Here is a 20,497-nt window from a genome sequence, read left to right as displayed (position 1 = left end):
CCAACTAAACCATAATTTATTATTAATCTTAATTATAATTAAAATTATAATTATAATTATATATTACATAGAGAGAAAGAGAGATTGAAAAAGGTGTGTATATTTCGTGCAGAATTCGTCGCCTTTTATAGCACTTGGCCAGATTCTGATGCCCATGCGATCGCATAGATTTTGTGCCTTCTGGCCATGCGATCGCATGGCCCTCTGATCCAGCTCACATGCTTTTGTTTTCTAGTTTGCCGACGGTTTTTAATATATAATATAATATATATATAATTTTAAGAATTATTTATATATTATATTATATTTATTTGCATAGTTGACTTGTAATTTTAGCTCCGTTGCGTCGCGCGTTGATAGTTGGTTCATGTCCCGGTTTCGGATTTCCGAACGTCCTTTCGTATGCTGAGATATTTTGTATTTTGCGTTCCGCGGCTCGTACTCTTGTAATTTTTAGACGTTTCTCATCAATATTTCGAACCACTTCGATTGTACTTTGTACTTTTTGGCTTTTTGGTCATTTGCGTCTTCAAATCGTCGTTTCTTCTTTTGTCTTTGCACTTATTTATTTAAACGAATATCACATAAAAATAGAACAATTACAACTAAAAGCTTTACATATTGGATGGATATTGTGCCTAAATATATGTTCATTTGGAGCACTATCAAATATGATTATTTTGAAGAACAATTGGTGTTCATCTGATTATTGTACGACGTAAACAGAAGCAGATGCAGATTCCGATTTTTATTTTCGGAATTGAATTTTGATTGTTACTTGATCAACATTGTTCACCTAAAATTCGATGGTTCTAATCTCGATGATAATTAAATATAAGAACTTGGTATCTGATTCTATTTACGAATTTTTTAACATCCGTTAACTTTAAGGACTGCACATGCAAAATGTACAAACCACAAGGACTGTATATGTAATGTTTTCAAATCAAAAAAATGACATATAATCAGTTTAACTGGTATAGCAGGTAACCGATCACCTTTTATATACATTAGCACACTTTTTCAAAATACATAGTCTACAATAGTATTTCTTTAAGTATATAGCCTACATTGAAACAAAAATAAAAGTATATAGTTATTGAGTAGCTTAAGGGTGTGTTTGGCGTTACTAGCTGGATCTGGAGTTTATGGCTTGAGCTTATTTTTGAAGACGGAAACTAGAGCATATTTTTTAATAAGTGTTTGGTGAAAAGTAGCTAGAGCTAGAGCTTATTGTTGTAAAATGACTAAAATGGACAACAAAATATATGATAGATAATTATATAAGGGTGAAATATGTAATTTCTAACTTTATAAGCTAGGAAGCCTAAGAGCTTATTTTTATAAGCTAGTTCAACTAACTTCTTTTTTCAGAGCTTATTTATTTTCATAAACTCTGGAACTTATGTCATCCAAACGATGCTACTAGCTTAAACTTATGAAAAAAATAAGCTTAAGCTCTCATAAGATTCAATAAGTTGTACTACCAAACACACTCGAAACCCATATATAAATTACACATACACATACACACACTACTCAAATAGTTTTGGCCCCTTCGGTCCGGAAGTTCAAGTTCCACCAATGTCATCAGATCCACCAAATGCTTTTAATTAAACTAGCGGTATCAAAGTGTCATTTAAATTATAAGGTCAAAAGTTAAAAATTAAAAGTGAAAAAGAAATATCTGTTCGTGAAAAAATTGGGTTTGACGTGTGTATATTGAAGAAAAGTTAAACACTTCAAGTCCAGTCCATTATATCACATGCAAAAAGCAATTCTTTTGTACACTTTTTTTAGTGAAACAAAATCACATGAATTTAAGTAAGTAGATGCAAGTCACGACTCACGAGTTTCACACCACTTAAAAATCAGATGCCAACGAGGACCATAAGTAAAAACTAACAAAACTTCAAGGGGCGTTAATGATAATTATGTAACCAATTTATATATCATCCAAAAAAGCCAAATTCCCCCGCCCAACTCCACTCTCTTTGCCGGAAAAAAACAAAACCCTCAACACCGTTCTCCGCCACAGCCGGAACTTACTCCGGTAACCGTACACATCACAACCTCCTGTCCACGTGGCACTCACCTTCATTTTTCATAAACAATATTGCTATATACTCACTGAAAAAAGTAAACCGTGTTTTCAGGGGAATTCAGTTCCGTCTAAAAATTAAATATCAAATTTGCAAAATTAAAGCTCATAAATCATGCATGCTATTACTGGCTAAATTCCAATTGATGAATACATCATCATCGTTATTATTTTCAACAACAACAACAACCACCTCAGGATTCAATACGACGACGTTGCGATTGATTTCCACTTGGCACATTGAATCACCTAAAGAATATGCTTTTATTATAAATGTGAGGAAATGTGCATTCCCCAAACCCTCACCGCTTCACTTTTTCCCCAATTTTGCTCATTCGGTTACCAAATTAGGTTTGCTCAAATTAAACTTATTATTTTTGCAATTCGATGATTTTTAGTGTGATTCAGTGTCTAATTTGATCTGCATGCAAGTTTTTTGGTGTTGAATTGTGATTTTATTGGTCATTTAACGTATGTATAGTTTTTCGTGTTTAGTTGATCTATAAACACTTAATCCTCATTTTATTATTATAATTTTTATTAAATATTACTAAACTTTATGCCAATGAAGTGATTAGTTGCTAGACTGTTTGTTGAATCTTAAAATTTTATGTCATATCTCGAAAGTAATTGTCATTACCTTCTTAGTTTTGTTTTCGTTTAATTGATGATTCTGGGAATCATGACATTTATTTACTAATAAAATTTTTAGCATTTCTGTAGCCAAAATTTTTTTGTGGTTTCCTTAAGTAAGTATGAGTATGTTCTTTTACATGTAAATCAGTTAAACTTGTGGTTTCTAACTAGAAAAGTTAGTTTACCCATGAGTTATTATAGTTTACATCTCAAAAATGGTATCCTTTTATTATTAACATGATGATGATGATAAAGATAATAGCATGGTTGTAAAAATCCGATTAATCCTAATTAATTGTTTTTAGAAGTGGGCCAATTAGATTTTCCAAAAACCTTCTAATTAAGCGGTAAACGCCGGTTAATGGGTCAAAATTGGATTGGATTGAGTTGGTCAAAGTCGGATTTAGTCGGTCAAAATTGGTCAAAGTCAAAGTTGGTCAACTCTTTAATTGTGAAATTTAAATTAGATTTTTTTAAACAATTATGCTTATGTTTCTAGACAATTATGTTAAAGTTTATGTTTGTTATGTTTGTGCACATAATTTTTGAAATTTAGTATTGAAAGTCAATCCTATTAGTCCCCTATTTGGTGGATTAATCCGTACATGGGCCGGCCAATAAGCCCATGATTAGTGATTTCTACAACTTGCATAATAGTATCTGATTTTACTGCATTATCATCCTACAAATGGGATTCTTAGTAGTGTTAGTATGTTAATTTTCTTCATAATAGCAGTACGCCTTATAGTGATGATGCTTTCAATAACTACCAGTAAGATAATTTGATGATATTTGTTTAATTAAACATGCCCTTTAGTTAACAGCAGCAAGTCGATATGGACGGAATGATATCAGACATGCATGGAACCAATGGATTTAAAGGTGAACATGACATCGGGATTTGGTCATCCCATGAAGGTAATCAAAAAATTGACGCTGGTAAACAAATTTTTTGTAATAGCGCCGTGAATATGAAAAACATTGTTGCTGTTGGGTTCGATATGGATTACACCCTGGCGCAGTACAAGGCTGATACTTTCGAATCCCTTGCGTATGATGGTACCGTTGCAAAGCTTGTTAGCAACTTGGGATATCCTGAAGAGGTTTGTTTACATTAATCTTGCAGAATCCTTTATGTAGTGTTTTGTGTGTGTGTGTGTGTGTGTGTGTGTGTGTATTTCATGTAAGGATATGAATCTGTGATTCGATTTAAAATATACACTAAAAGGTGATAATAATTACACTCTGATATAAATTGAAATATTAGCTTATATGTATGGACGTAAATTAATCAGCTTATATGCTCTTGTATAATTTTGCATTTTCCTCCTTCCAATGCTTATTGTAAAGTACACTAAAAGGTGATAATAATTACACTCTGATCATTAAACTGTGTGTTTTCTGTTTGGAGCTTTGAAAACATGTTTTAGCATTATAAATATAGTTATATATATGTATATATAAGGTCTACTTTTATGTATGTTATCTTTTGTTGCAGCTACTGGGATGGTGTTTTGATTGGACATACATGGTGAGAGGACTTGTTCTTGATAAGAAGAGAGGAAATGTACTGAAGGTTTGTGCATACTGACGTTTTATATTTATGGTAGCATATTTATGTGTTCGTGTAATTTGTATATCAGAATATAAGATTATATAATCTGAGAATATCATGTTTAGAGCCAATTATCTAAAATTACCTTCCATGCTTTGATCATTGTCTCCTCAGATGGACAGACATAAGTATGTGAAAGTAGCGTACCATGGATTCAGGTTGATACCGAAGCACGAAAAAGTTGCTACTTATGGGAACACCTTCATCCGAGATGCATTTGATGGTCCGGACTATGCCCATATTGACACCCTTTTCTCGCTAGCCGAAGCTTATTTATTTGCTCAACTGGTGGAGTTCAAGGACAGTAACCCAGGGAAACTTTCAGAGGGAAAAGAGTAAGGGGCACACATAACTTGTACCTTTAATATAATTGCGTTTATATAATATAGAATATAATAGGGAATATAATATAATAACGGACTCAACCTATCTCCGATTCCTGAATGATGTATTTGTAAGTGGCTTCACTGATAAGAAACTCCGTCTAGATTAATTACTGTTTTTTGATATATTTAAAGATGAAAGCACATGTTCAAATTGATCACTACAGAAGGAAGCTTCATTCTGTGTTATAAAAATGAAAGCACATGTTCAAATTGTATTCTTGTATGGTTTGTTTGTGGTTAATTATGGTAATAAGGTTGAAGATTTTAAGTGTTATCTTAAGATGGGAATTGCATTGTCCATTGATGATCCTAAGATTAATTTTATAAGTTTGTATATGTAACTCAACCTATTTATGTTATGTCTTCATAATAGTTTACTTAATCTACACTTACTAAATTCTGGAATTGTATCTCAATAAATGTTAAGAATAAAAATAATTTGCTGCAGCTACTATCGTATTTATACGGATGTGCGTGCTGCTGTTGATATGTGCCATCGTGATGGAACCTTGAAGAAGATGGTTGCTCAAGATCCAAAAAGGTATGTGTTTTCTGTTTGTGTGTGTGTATAAATATGTGCATTTTGGTATAAATTAAGAAAGTGACATTATATTGTGTGAATGATACATAATTTTTCCTAGGAATGTACCATGATAAAGTTTCTGGTGAAGTAAAAGAAACAACAACAAAGAAATAGAAAAAGTTACAATACTTTATTATTTTCTCTATTTTTAAAAGTTACAATATTAACGTTCACATAATTCTGATCGATATCCTCAACCCAAGGTTGTAAAAGTTGTTAGTCGGGACTAGTCAGATGTTGACCTAACATTGACTTTTACCGATTTTGACCGACTTTCAGAAGAAAAATTGTTGTGAGTATGTGCACGATTATCTCAGAGAAGTCGGGAAAGAATAAAAATGTGTTTCAAACCCTAAGTTTTGAATCATATTAAAAGTTGACTAACTTTGACTTTGACCAAAAAATTTGATTGAAGAATTAGATTTTATTTAGCTGGCTAATTTGAACTTTGACCGGCTTTGGTTTGACCAGTTCCGTTGACCGGCTAATTTAATCAACTTGGGCCTTAGGGGTTATCTAGTGAGGAGTAAATTTGATTACAACTTTACGATAATACATATTGATTAATTGATACATCTGTCACATAAACTAGTGGCTCAAATCAATAGATGGAAATAGGTACTATGTTGTATCTTTTAACTAACTCGAATTCTGATATGTACTACCTAAATAAATACCTTAGAACCATAATATATTATACCTACCTAAAGTACATTGATATAAAAATTGAGTGGCCGAAATATTGGGTGAATTGGTTTTTCTAAAGGTGGAAAGTTCAACCATTTTGTTTGAAAATTGTTTGATTTGGGGTGTATTTTTTTAGTGATGACGGGCATATGAGCAACTTATAAAACCATAAAAAAGTGGAACGGGTCAAAAATCTTTCTAATGTGCATTTAGCACTTGCGATGTCAAAAATATATGCTTGTTTTAGGTAATTTAGTTGTCAAAATCATACTAAAATACATAAAATATTTATTAACGTTAGAAGTACACAAAGAATCTTGGTGCAATGGTGAAGACTTGGTACCTGACCTAACATGTTTTGACCGAGACTAAAATGACATGTGATCGCCCACATGAGTTTGACCCATTACCCAAAATGAAACTTTCCACCTCTAGAATTTTCATTACCTTGTAATAATATTGGTTAAAAGAGGTAGGTAGATCTGTACCTTGAATGTGATGCAGAGTGAGACTATAGTGGACGGAGATTAAGAACATTGATGGGTAGATGTGTACCGAAGCTAAGAGTTGGCGAAGTATCGGTGTAGACTCACAAGGATCTGTTAAAATCAAGTATGAATGGTGTGAGAGATATGATAAAACTGATAGTAATTATGTTTTATAGCAAGTGTAAGCACACCTCTCTATAGGTATCTACTATACTCTAGAGTCTTTCACATTTAAAAAGAAACACACGATCTTGAATTCCGATGGTTGTGCATGTCAAAATTTAGAGCGAATGGATGCAAATGTTTTATGAGTGGGTAAGGGTAGCTTCCTTTTAGGTGGAGATGGTTGGCTAAACTTATTTGTTAACTTATATAAGCGGTGGAGGTATCTAGGTGTGCGAAGATGACAACTTATATTGTACGCGTGGAAACTAGTCAAGATTACTACTTAATCATGAAGGACACGTGGTCTAACGTACTAGTCGTGTCAGAATTATGACGTAATGGAAGAGATTATTTTTTGCTCTCTTTTTTCCTTTACAAGAAAGTGAATCATTTGTACATGTTTGAGATATAACTCATGATGATACAAAAGAGGGAATTAGTTATAATCTACATATCAATAAATATGTATCAAGAAGTTATTACAATATCGTCGAATCATTTATTAGATCACTAAGATTAATGGATCCATCATAATGAAGGTTGACGGGGAAAAAATGTTGATGCCTTATGGTAGTTAAGATGACAAACGTATTGTAACATACCGAGTTTAGTATTCCTTAAGTGGAAGAATTTTTGTTTCGTACCATCACTCGTGATCACTCATGTTATGGCACTTATATATAAGATGAAGAGATTGGATATAGAGGAATAAGAACCCATGGGTTCAGTGTGATATCTATGATAGGACTGATAACTAGATCAACAAAGTTGGACCAACCCCGAAAGTCTAACAATGACGTATATTTTAAAATAGTAAATATTGTTCATTTCTTAATGATCGCATATGATGTATGGATGAATGGTGAGATATCGTACTTTGTTGTTAAGTGGACTCACAAACATCTTGTTTAACTGTCAGGTATATTAATGAGGACAACTCGATAGTCCCAATGCTTAAAATGCTGAAAACTTCTGGTCGTGCTGTCTTCTTAGTGACAAACAGGTCTGTATATATATATCCTTAAATTGTTTCTGTATTAACATATTCAAAGGTGCAAAACGCAACCAATTAATGAAGATTGGTTCAACTTCTACCTGTTATTTATAAAAATATGGGTTGTAAACTCTTAGGTAATAAATCAAATGAGTCAGCATATGATGGTTAGTTTATAAGTTCTGTGTATAGCCATGAGTAGCAATTGTGTGAATTGCTTCATTTGATAAGTATATCCGCATTTATCATGTTAGCTTAATCGCAAAGCATTTATAACCTGTCATGGAAAAAATTTATCATTATCATTATCATAATTATTATTCCAGACTTGAGTTACCTTTTACAACAAAAAAGGTAAAGGGTAGAAGGCTTTCCCTGTTCGCTATCTCTGATGTACGCAGCCAAGCAGGATTACTCCCTGGCTATTTCCAACCCATCCTTGGCCACCACTAAATATTCGTCCTAGACAGGATTCGAACCTGAGACCTCTGGCAAGGGACTCAGGGCCCAAACCACCGAGCTATCTTGTGATGGTTACCGTTGACAACAATGTATACTTTATACAACCAATTTTGATTATATTTTGGCATCAAAATTTAGTAATTGTTGATACCAACAGTCTTGTTTGCTTAGCAAACAATTCTTACTGAGGTAAGAAAAAATAATTAAAGACGACGTATTAAAATGATCAGAGATAAAAAGTATAACTTTTTAACTCTCTTTTTACTAATTTTAATGTCACTCTTTTTAACTTTAAAATTAGTAAAATATTAAAATATAAAATCTGAAATCATGGTCATAAGCTTTACGCTAACAGAGTTAGTATTATCACCTGAAAATATTGACATTGTGACTTACAAGTGGTTATCGATGCAGCCTTTGGGATTATACGAATGTGGTAATGAATTTTGTGTTTGGGAGGCATGAGATGGATGGAAATTCCTCTTTGAGTCTTGATTGGCTCCAACACTTCGACTTTATCATCACTGGCAGGTTGTAATCTTACTTCATATAAATATCCTGTAATTATATATGCTTGTTAAAGATCACGTGTGTATATAGTATTAAAATAGAAAAATAGTTTCATTCATGTAGTGCAAAGCCTGGCTTTTTCCATGACGAGAATCGTGCTAGTCTTTTTATGGTTGAGCCCGACTCAGGAAAGCTTATTAATACCGACAACGGCACTCCGCTTGCTCAGGTTTGTGAGTATATTTATAATCTGAAATTTTGACTTTTTGTTCTACGGTTGATTTTGGTCAACTCTCTCGCGCTAGGTGGGAGGTCCTGAGATAGAGGTGCCAGATCACATCCCGAATAAATATTGTAAGGTGTTCCAGGGAGGTAATGTAGGGCATCTGCATAAATTACTTAATGTGGGCTCCAGTTCACAGGTAGTTTATAATTTTGAGTTTATTAGTTGATTGTTTCGTACCCTGCCCCAATGGGATTGGGTAATGTTGTTGTGAACTTGTGATCAATTGATTGTTTCAACTTTTTGAAAAAATCGTTGAATGTATTATATACTTCGCAAGAATTTTCTTTTTTTGATCTGTGTTACGTAGTTACAAGCATATAGCTACCAGATAATAAGTTCTGATGCCTCCTAGTATTGTTACTTCTTATGCTATCGTATCGGATGTTAATGTTAGTTACCATATTTGTATCTACTCGTATGAGTATTGTATATTGAGTGGAATTAGTATTGTAGAATAATATAAACCCCGTGACGTGTATTGTGTTACTATTATTCAACTATTTATAGATTATAAAATCATAAGATAAATGCTAATATTAATGGACTAAGGAATCTGTTGCTATATATGTATATGGTAACTAATGGTTAACATAGTCATTATTATCTCATTTCAATAGTCTTTTTTCTGGCATTTTTTTTTTTTTTTTTATAGTTATGGAGAATGTAGACTTATTAAAGTCCTTGTTAATATAATTTTGTTACTCCTTCTAACAAACAGTTGAATAACTTATTATATCGTTCCGTTGACTGTTTTACCTTCAATTAATGTACTCGAGTATTGAGCAACTCTCTAAGATTAACAGACACTATTCTATTTGATTAAATGTAGGTTCTTTATGTTGGAGATCACATCTATGGTGATATCCTACGCAGCAAAAAAATTCTGGGTACAATCTTTTGTATTACTTCTTAATGGATATTTGATCCAACTTTCATAAGTCTGCACTAATTTATTTATTGACATTATACTATATCTTCCTAAGTAGGAATACGCAATATACTCCGTATATCATTATTGCAGCTTATAATCTGTATACTGTTTAGTTATCTCTTTGTATCAAGATGACATTATTTTGTTTCTTAATCTCGATCATGCACTGTGATACAATTCCCTGAAATAGGTTGGAGGACGATGCTTGTTGTTCCGGAAATTGAAAAGGAGGTCAACGTTCTCTTATCCCATCGCAACATGCGAAAGGTAATGTTTGGTTAAGAGGGTTTTACTAGCATCTTTTTTTAATATAGATGAACGATTTTTTAGAATTAGATGAACAATATGATAGATATTATGCCTATTAGATGTGATTAGGCTGTAATATAGCTGTAGTATCAAGTACTATTAATTACCTTTGTAGTATAACACATGTACACTTGTATAAATACTCATATCTATAAGTTATTTAATTACTCAAAATCTATCTATTACTTTATGAAATGTACATAAATTATTTAATTAATCATGTCTTGATGTCTTTCTGTGCAGGAACTTCAGCTGCTGAGGAGCGAGCGAGATCTGATTGAAGACCAGATCCATCATTCAAAGTGGTCACTCAAGTACGTAACTAATAAAGGTGGCAATATGACCAGGTTGGGTAATGGGTCAAAACAGGTATCTTTCTGTGGTTCAGAACGTCTCAAGCTGGATTGACTCAAAATACTTTTTTAACCTAAAGTTACAAAAGCTAAATGATTTGACACTAATCTATTTTGTAGTAACATGGTCTATGATGTTTTATCCCGCTTGTTTGACCCACTGGAGATGAAAAATAACCCAACTCGACCCGTTATCAAATAAATGGGTTGAAGTCGCCACATCTTCCTTTATTGAAACAGTTTTGGTAATATTTGCTGTTAAGTATGGTTTTGAGTAGTATTGTTTTTCCTTTCAGGCATGAAAATCTGGATGCTAATGAAAAGGAAAAGATCACTTCTACGCTTGAATTGCTTGAGGTTGGTATTGTACTAATATAATATGAGTAATATATAGTTTTTGTACTCATATATGATATGCTAATTCTTCTAAATATCGAGTTTTAAAAATATCAGACAAAAAAACTTTCCGGCGAATGCAAAGCCAACCCCGAACCGTTGCAACCCGTTAAACCCAACTTGCATGAGCCACCCATTTTGGCACCTTAAGATCTGGTAGTATTTTGTCAAGACATAGGGTTGTTGAACGATTTCTAAGCTTAGAAATAAAATCGAAGCGAAAATAACTTTGAAATCTTGAAATCGAACAATAATTGATTTTGATTTCAAGCTTGATTTCAGTTATAACAGTCCATGGTTCTGTAGACTACAAAGGTGTACCTGTGGTATACATATATGATCTGATTTGTATACGTGTTACTATTCTGCATGATATAATGGTTACCATGGACTACAAAATGTGTCTATGGCTAGTTTTTTTTTTTTCGTTTTATATGTGCCACTCAATATTTATGTTATGTGCGTAGGCTCAGCGTGCACGTGTTAGGGCAGCACATCAAGAGTCCCAAAGAATTTTTCACCAGAAGGTAATAAGTTCTGTAACGATTTATAATTTGTGAGTACGTTTGTTACTTATTAACAAATTTTTAGACACTCCTTATATGCGATGTGCTAATATTCATCGACTGATATATTCATGTTAATTAATATTTTGCAAGTAATACACCTTTTTGTTATCAACAGTTTCATCCGGTATGGGGGCAGCTTATGAAAACTGGGTACCAGAACTCTCGCTTTGCACACCAGGTATTTACTCTGTATATGGCAATTTCAACCAGGGTTTATTTATTACGGGTCAAATGGGTGAAGTTGGTGAGTAATATAAAATGATTTAAGTGCTTAAAACTGTCATAAATTGTTCTGTTAAAAGAAGTAATATTACTATATCTTTACAATTATAGTAAGTTATAAATTGTAATCATATTTACTACATTTGTTATAAATCAAAATAATGGGCTAATAATGGTGAGTGAGTCAAACCCAAACTGACCGTTTCACTATAACACACAAGTAACCCATTTTGACTTGACCCGGCCCATTTTGGCATCTTATGACAAATGAGACTAACCATGAATTTTTATGTTTTATTAATGTAGGTGGAGCGATTTGCTTGTCTGTACACAAGTCAAGTTGGTAATCTGGGCCTATACTCTCCAGCAAAATACTATAGGCCAGGCGAGGACTTCATGGCCCATGAGTCTGACGTCCTCTCTCAGTAAACGGTTTTCAGTTGTGTGATGCTTTAAACTTTCTAAGTTTCAAAAACTTTCTGAGTTAAACCCTTTGATCTCAGTCGACAAGTTTGTTGTGTGTTGTGTTTATAACTATGCTTGAATGTTGATACAGCAGGTTGTGTGTTGAAAGTTTCAACGTGTTTGATGTAATATATATCGCTGCCGTGGTTCCTGTTAGTTACTCTGTTTTACGACTGGGTTTAGTCGTAGCAGGAAGTGGTGGAAAAGAGTATGGGTTGGGTGACGGGTAAAAATTAGGGAGAAAGTTGCACCGATCGTCCTTGTGTTTGTCCAAAAAAATACCCATTTCGTCATTTAACTATTGAAATTGTATTGGACGTCCCTCTATTTGCTATGAGACATGACTTAAAGGTCAAACTAACGAAGTTAGTTAAATGGACTGTGATCGTCATGCAATCGCATATATAGGGACGGCAATCTACACAATTATCTCAAAGTGGGTTTGAGTAGAAGTTAATAAGGTTTATGTTGAGCTTTTGATTTCCATTAATTAAATTAGATAATAATCAAGAGTCAATAACTACAATGATAATCCAACTTCTTTAGGTAAGACACACTTGTAGGTTTTATATATCCTGAATACAACCTGTTACTCATAAATAGGTTGGAATTTACTACCTTTAGTTTTTAAAAACCATTGCTCATAAATAGTTTGGCTTGTTTATGAATGGCTTTGGAGATGGTGACGGGACTGACAGCCCTTCGTGTTAGATGTGTTTGGTGCTCTTGGTTTGGATCTTTAGCTTTAGATAGCTTTGTGCTTGTTTGGTTCTTTCTTTTAGGTCGTTTTTTTCCGTTTTAGTTTGGTTAGTTATGGTTCTTGTCGATGTTTTAGTTTTTGTGGCCTGGTGGTATTGAGGGCCTTTGGCCTGGCAGTATCAAGGTGCCTCTCTGATCTTTAGGTCATGGGTTCAAGTCCTTTGGTGGACAACATGTATATATTCGTGAAAAAAATGTGTTTGGTGTGTGTTTGTTTGCCTTAAAAAAATAAGTTTTTGTGGTTTATTGTTCCCTTGTTTGGTTGTCACTTTGTAGTCTACATAATGCAAAGCTTATTGTTCCATTGCAGTAAGCTACTCGTTTTGAGTCAATACTAAAGTTCCTACTTTTAGCTCCAAAAGCATGAGATTTCCAACTTTTTGTTCAAGACTATTTTTTTATACGTATAATTTTAAATTTAACCTATTTGTTAAAAAAAATACTCCACTTTCGAAAAACTCATAAACGTTGAAGAAAAAACTAATTTAGAAAAAACTTTATATAAATAGTGGCACGCAGTAGCGAATTTACAGCTTAGGGAGTGAGGTCCCATGACCCCACTAGTGGGGAAAAAATTTATACGATGTATACTTCAAATTATACAGGACACCACTAAATTTAACTATAGGACTCCATATATTTTTAAAATTTATACTATTTTTGGAGGTAAATAACTACTAAAGTACCCTTCAAATATAATTAGTCTTGAAAATTTTTTTAGAACCCCATTGAATTTTCATTCTAGATTCGCCACCGGTGGCACTTCATATAAAAAACTTTTTGAAAGCATGAAGTTGCTCTGCAACACTTGCAAATAGAAAAATGTTAACCTATATAAATATTATTCAATTATGGAGTATTTTTATATATATTAAGACGTCATTGCTGTAGCATTTATTTTATTTACTTTATTTTATCTAGATAAAAAATAATTTTAAAAGTAAATACAGTAATAAACAAGAAAAAGTATCAAACAACGCAGGATCACTAGTTTGACTCTTAAAAAATCAAAGATCTTTCTACATTAACTTTAAATATGATAAAAAACAATACCATTTTTATCAACTTCCATTTTATGGTAGACCACCATTGACAAACTAGAGAAACAAAGTTTCAGAAGGTAAAAATGACATTTTCATCAAAACTATATATTGATTCTTGATTGTGTACGGAATATGATGGCAACGTCATATATGCTCCAGCCGTGGGCATGTCTTGTACATATTCCTCCACAGTTATGAAATAAATTGTCCCCAACAAAACCACTCGTGTCTTTCTTGAAACATCGATGTTTAAACATCAATGGTTCATCATAATCTGTACTACATTAGGATATTATTAAGTACGGGTTTCTAATAACATGAACATTCAGATCATAAATGGATGAAATGTAGGAAACAGTCCAAGTCAAAACACTACAAATATCAGTCAATGAAACTTCTTCTTCATGTAGTATCCAAACTCATGCTTTCATTGCCTCCTTCAATAATTTGTCAGTCAAAGCTTTAGGAAGTCCCATCACACTATCAGTTGTCCCGTTCTACACAGCATTACAACAACAAACAGTTAAATATAAATACAATCAATTCGGATTTTAACATGTCTCAAAGATGGTCAATTTACAAAACTTTGTCAATAATTAGATCGATTTAGGCTATTATGAGGGTCAAACGCCTACAGCTAAATTAGATTGTTAGTGAAATAATATAGCTGCTATATCATATTTGGTAATTAACATACAAATAGTCTATTTGGTAATATAGAGAACGGGAACATACCACATCTTTGACGTATGGGACGATTAAAGGATGTTCAATTATCAAAGCTCCAGCAACTTTGAGCACGAGTCCCTCTTCTATCTGTTCAATTATCCAAATTTTATATATATGAACATTTTATTATATATAATTAATAATTATATAAATAAACTAAAAAACCAAGAAATGATGACAATATTTACCAGCTTGTCAATAACATGGTCCGGTATCTCATGGAAATAAATCTGCAACCACCAACATGGCTCAGCATAAAACATTACCATATGCTCGAATATCAGTACTTACATTTAAGGATCACAAATTCGCAAATACAATCACATTATATCAAAAGAAAATTTACATATATGTCTAAGGTAATATAAAAAATTCATTATTTAGGAGAATAATACCTCCACTTTGTCAAAATCCCCTTTAGTGAATCCAGTTTTGAGGTTTGTAACAAAAACCGAGCTAACAGTCTCTGCATACTTGCCAGAATAACCTGTGTAACCTCTGTTTATAAGACCACCGAAACCAACCACCCACCATACCACACAATTGAAACGTGGAAAATACATACATAATATATAATATAATTAATATATATTTATTTTTATATATAGTATAAAAGAAAACCTTCAATAAATCGACGTGCTTCTTCTTTGCTCTCGGGTTTTTCCCTTATTGCACCTTCATAGACCACCACCTATAAAAGTATAATTAGTTTATAAGCAGAAACAAATCAAAACTTTCTTTCAAGTTTAAAAAGTGCCTTTCAAAAATATACAATGAAAATGTAACTGGAATATATTTTTTCAGGAACAAGACTCTATCTGGATATTAAATCATATCATATTTTACATATTATTTCACATAGGTTAACTCGGCAGGTCGTAATATTATGCGCCAATGTTTGAAAAATAATTTAAAGTTAAGGAATTGATAATACTTGATCACAAGTAATTAGTAGTGTTGGCTCGGCATCCTTGTCTTCACCGATATGGAGCTTTGTTTTACCTTCTGCCTAATAACAACTATTGATTGATTAACACAAAATTATAAGTAGTAAATTGATTACGACAAGAAAGTCACGAAGCATTTATTACAAACATATTCATGCAATATCAACACACTATCATTTGAAAGCATTTGTTGTCAACCAACTCCAGCTAGCTTCATAAATAGTTACATAATATCACCAACTCGTATACAGTTTTATAGATGAACAAATTTGGGGAGTCATCAGAAATACATACTGTATCAGATGCAATTAAGATACTGTGTTTTGAATCTTTCTCCTTATCAACACTAGCTTGAAGTTTGGACACAATGGCTTCAGCCTGTAAATAGACACACAACGTAAATAAAGTAATTAGAACAAAAGATGTTATTTTTGGATAATAGACTTTTAGGTCTCCCAAAAAAAAAAAAAAAAAAAAAAGAAATATGTGTTTGTAGATCACAAGTAAATGCTAATAAGTACTAATTCTAGCTTCTAAAATGTAGTTAAATCTAAGCCAACATACATAAAAAGTATCATTCTATTGAATGCAAAAAACGAAAACAACCTTTGCTTTCGCAAGTGCCATCACTAATTCTTCTGGTTTTTCGGTCCGAATGGCTTTCTCATCAATATCTGCAGACTAAATAATAATAAAAAAAATAGTAAAATGTCATAAAACTTCTATATGCACACAAATACACAAATATGTTATTGTGATATTGATATATATAAGCAAAACAATACCATGTGAGTGAACTCATATCCCATTTCAGCTAATATTTTTCGACGAGCAATCGAAGATGATCCCAGGATTATCTGCACAATTTTATAATCTTTTTAGTATTTAATTAATAATCATGTTTCTTGAAAGAAAAAAAAACAAACTGAATAAGCGTGATAAACTAGGAGTACTAACAATCTTAAGGAGCACGCACATACTACTGGACATTATTTATTAGTAATATAATCAACAAGCAAATTGAAATATATTTTTGAATTGAAATTAAACAATGAAAAGAGGAGAAAAAAGATGACCTTGGATGGAGACTCGGGAGCTAGTGCCATGGCAGCAAAAATTGGGAGATTGACGACAGAAAGCAGAACGAATTGTAAAGCAGTTTAGGGCTGATCAGTTTAGGGTATCAAAAATTTGGTATTTTTTTAGGGTCTGTTTTTTAGGGTCTGTTTCCTTTTACTCAGTAGAAGGTTTGATCATTTTATGGGTCTAAATTTATTTCTTTCTCTGATTTTTTTTTTTTTTTTTTTTTTTTTTTTAAAAAAAAAAAAACACAAAAGTTATACTCAGTATTGAATTTGGAGTATGTTTAGTTTCTGCTTAATAATATGTTTTCGTACGGTTCTTAATTCAATAGGTAAAATTGTTATTTTTTATAACTTAATCTGTAACATAATCTAAAAATTGTTAATATGTTTCTAAGAGACATAAAAATAGATAAATGAAAACAAAACTTAATACAAGAAAAAGTAAACAACTCTGACTTTTTCACCAAAGGAGAAAAAAGTCTTGCAAGTACAAGAAAATGAAAACATGTTGTGATCGCCACACACCTGAAAGCGAACATAGACTGTCATATTGAAACAAACCAAACAACTAAGCCAATCAAGTGGCATAGAAATCCCCACCATAAATTTAACAAGCATATGATCAGCCGCGCTTTGCAGCGGCCGACCATTTTAACGTTTTGTGCGAGTGCACTAACCAATGTAAGAAAATGTATACAAAGATGCTACCAAATAACCAATGTAATAAAAGAGCGCTCAACAAAATGTTCAAAATATAATTCTAACACTTCTGATTACTTTTGCCTCTTGATTCATTAACATCATCAACATCATGCTCTCAGCTTCTTCATTCATCAAATTATAAAACTTATTTGTCATTGGCCGTTTCGCCAGAAAGCATAATGGCATCAGCACCTTGTCGTACTGCTATTGAAATGGAAGAAACTTCACAAAGAAAGAATACCTCAATGCCTTATCAATGGAAAGGTATTCGAAACTGTGAATTTTTTAATCAAGCTTTTTAGCATGTTCGTTGCTAATATAACTGTATTTTGCAAGTTTTGGAACCATCCATAGATGTAACCTGGGTCAATTAATAGACAATTATGACATTAATGACGCTTATGACCACTCTAGAATGCTTCGCTGGTATAAGATAATACAAACAATCAATAATAAGGTACTTATAATGGAAAAAATAGAACCAAAGTAAAAGGCCTCTTCACAGGCTAGAGAATTCACTAAACACTGAGAATGAATATTATCAAAAAGCTTAAAGGACATAAAATATATCAAATAGCTACTGCTACACTCAGGGTTTTCAGCACAATAACTACAGAACAAAACAATATATTGCTTGATTACCGTTATAGAATCAATCTCGTCTTGAGTCATCGTTGTTTGTCTGGGTTGAAGAGACGCTATTCCCCCTTAAGAAAAAGGTGGAAGTAACATCACTGATAGCTAGTGCTGCTTGTGTCTGAATCACAGAACCACCTGCAGGATGATGATATAACAAACAATAAGAAAACCACGTGTGATATCCAACATGTTAATAATCGAATGCCTAAAGGTATAGACTACAACAGTACAACTTTTGGTAATTGAAGTTAGTAATTAATAATTCTTAAAAAAAAAAAAAAACATATTAAATAAATTGCATCATATCTTCCATAACTTACCCTTAACTTTGGTGCAGAACAGCCACATAGAAACATAACAATTATAGCAAGAACAACCGAATAGAACAAAGTTGATCAAACGTAGTATGAGTTTAGGTTGACCGAACCAAAAGAGAGTATGCTCGGGTCTCCGACTATAGGAACTCAAACCAAATAAGTATCATCTTAGTTATGATCACTTCCAAGTTAGTTCCCACAATATGTATCATCTTCGACGTAACCATACATAAAATCATAAACATAAATTATAATTGAACGCATATGCCAAATGATTCACTATACAATAATCAAATATCAAATAATGATAGTTGCAATAAATGTACTTTTTCAACTGAAAGATCAACAGCAATGTGAAGGTATATTTCAAAAAAACTTTTTTGTATCTTTCTAATACAAAAAAGTTAATGTTGTAACAATCAAGTGCAAATAAATGATTTTTCATACCTTATGTAAACTTACCTTATGCTAATCATACACCGGCTTGCCATCAGGCATCAGCTCAGCTCAGGGGCTCTGACTATAGGTACTCAAACCAAATCCTATTATCCAGCAATCCAGCAATTAGAAAAAAGAATACAATATAGTGGTAATTGAAAGTTTTCATAAAAACCTCTGACTTTGAACTAAATCTGAAACTTTTTTTTTTAAACTTAAAAAAGTTGGCTCAGATCTGGAATCGAGGCTTGAGGACAAAAGAATGGCTAAAATTCCCTACAAATTAAACAGCATAATGTTAATATGAGATAAGAAGTATTTAATGTATGAACATTGCCATGAATAATATGAATTGCAATAAATATATATCTATAGATGAAAATTGTTGAGTTTATTAATTGAATTTGTATATTAATTTTAAAAAGTTTTAGTGTATTAATTGAGGCTTAGCTTATGCCCTTAGGGCATGAGTTAGCCAATCCCTAATTATTATTACCTGTATATGTAAAAATCGATAAGGACAAAAATCGACTGGTGCTGGTAACGAAGGTGGATGCGGCGGTGCTGGTGGACGATGGTGGACACGGCGGTGATGATGACGACGTTAAGGAGAGGACGGAGCAATTAAAACCGCCACGGAGATGACGCTGCTACATTGGGGAGTCGCTGATAATCGCAAGACAACCGTAGCCAGAAACTTCTGGTAACTGGGGAGCAGGGAGTAACTAAATAAGGTTGGCGTAAAATTACAAAAATACCCTTTATGGAATTAAAAAAGCCGGTGAATAGTAAAACTATATACTTTATTGATATAATTGTAATTGTAATGTAATGTAATATGGAGGTGATAAGTCACAAAAAGTGGCCCAAACTGGAATTAAGAGCGACGAAAGTTTATGCGAATCTTTGTGTTTTTATAGTAATTTTATTTTCCTACGCTTATTATATATATTATATATTATATCATTATTATAATGGATGGATAATGGATAGTACTTTAAATATACGCGTTCTTTTTAGCAAAAACTTTTATTTGGTAAAAGTGTAGATTGACAGGGACACCTTAGCCCTGTGTTGCCTTTGACAACCCATACCGCCCACCCCACAAGGACTAAGTATTACAATGATTTTCTTTTAGAACAGCGATACGAATTTAAAGCACTAGGAGTCGTTCAGTGTTAAATCTTAATGTTAAATTTAACAATGGATTTAAAAGTGAGGCCAAAAAAGGAGAAATCGTTCGGTGCTAAATTCGTTATTTTAATATTATTATTTAAAAAAATGAAGAAGAAAGAAAAGAAAAAAAAAAGAAAAAAAAACAGCATTACATGGGTAACGGTGGTTGGCGACGGTGGTTTAACGCCGGGACGGAGTGGCGGCAGGTTGACGTCCTCGGCGTTAAATGGTTTAACGGTGCAAGATCCATCGACTCTCAGAGCTCTTACAATGATATACAATATAACTAAGCCTTTGGCTGAGTGGTACTGGGTACTCGAAAAAGAATCTTGTATCCGGCCCGGGTTCGAGTCTCACCAGAGGTTTTACCTCCACGAATAAGAATCTCGTGTTCCGGGTTCGGGTTGACAGGTTTCCTCTTGGGAGGTGTTACATAAACGGGTAAGTGATTTAGATATCGCGTTCGGACCCTCGTCAATGACTACTAACATGCTGGTATGAAAA

At 32.9% G+C, this 20,497-nt stretch overlaps 2 protein-coding genes across 3 annotated transcripts; one reads left to right on the top strand and one right to left on the bottom strand.

Moving 5' to 3' along the window:
• The first annotated feature begins 1,988 nt into the window (after window positions 1-1,988).
• LOC139893924 (uncharacterized) lies at window positions 1,989-12,211 on the top strand. Its single transcript, XM_071877125.1, has 16 exons — window positions 1,989-2,452; window positions 3,555-3,840; window positions 4,236-4,313; window positions 4,467-4,687; window positions 5,187-5,279; window positions 7,581-7,664; window positions 8,532-8,648; window positions 8,751-8,856; window positions 8,933-9,049; window positions 9,743-9,800; window positions 10,035-10,111; window positions 10,397-10,467; window positions 10,803-10,863; window positions 11,370-11,429; window positions 11,587-11,649; window positions 12,000-12,211. The coding sequence occupies exons 2-16, from the start codon at window positions 3,574-3,576 to the stop codon at window positions 12,120-12,122; spliced, it is 1,596 nt and encodes a 531-aa protein (XP_071733226.1). The 5' UTR covers window positions 1,989-2,452; window positions 3,555-3,573; the 3' UTR covers window positions 12,123-12,211.
• Window positions 12,212-14,076: 1,865 nt separating this feature from the next.
• On the bottom strand, window positions 14,077-16,862 carry LOC139893923 (uncharacterized). Of its 2 annotated transcripts, XM_071877123.1 has the most exons (10): window positions 16,713-16,862; window positions 16,422-16,493; window positions 16,243-16,317; window positions 15,931-16,014; window positions 15,624-15,698; window positions 15,311-15,380; window positions 15,085-15,176; window positions 14,878-14,919; window positions 14,696-14,776; window positions 14,077-14,457 (listed from the first exon to the last, which is right to left on the bottom strand). In XM_071877123.1, exons 1-10 carry the CDS (start codon window positions 16,740-16,742, stop codon window positions 14,380-14,382), a joined length of 699 nt encoding a protein of 232 aa, XP_071733224.1. In that variant the 5' UTR covers window positions 16,743-16,862; the 3' UTR covers window positions 14,077-14,379. The 2 variants fall into 2 exon arrangements, with proteins under 2 accessions (XP_071733224.1, XP_071733225.1); XM_071877124.1 differs by lacking the exon at window positions 15,624-15,698.
• Window positions 16,863-20,497: the final 3,635 nt, after the last annotated feature.

This window comes from Rutidosis leptorrhynchoides, chromosome 2 (assembly GCF_046630445.1).
Source record: "Rutidosis leptorrhynchoides isolate AG116_Rl617_1_P2 chromosome 2, CSIRO_AGI_Rlap_v1, whole genome shotgun sequence".
Classification (NCBI taxonomy): domain Eukaryota; kingdom Viridiplantae; phylum Streptophyta; class Magnoliopsida; order Asterales; family Asteraceae; genus Rutidosis; species Rutidosis leptorrhynchoides.
This window is presented reverse-complemented; position numbering and strand designations above follow the sequence as displayed.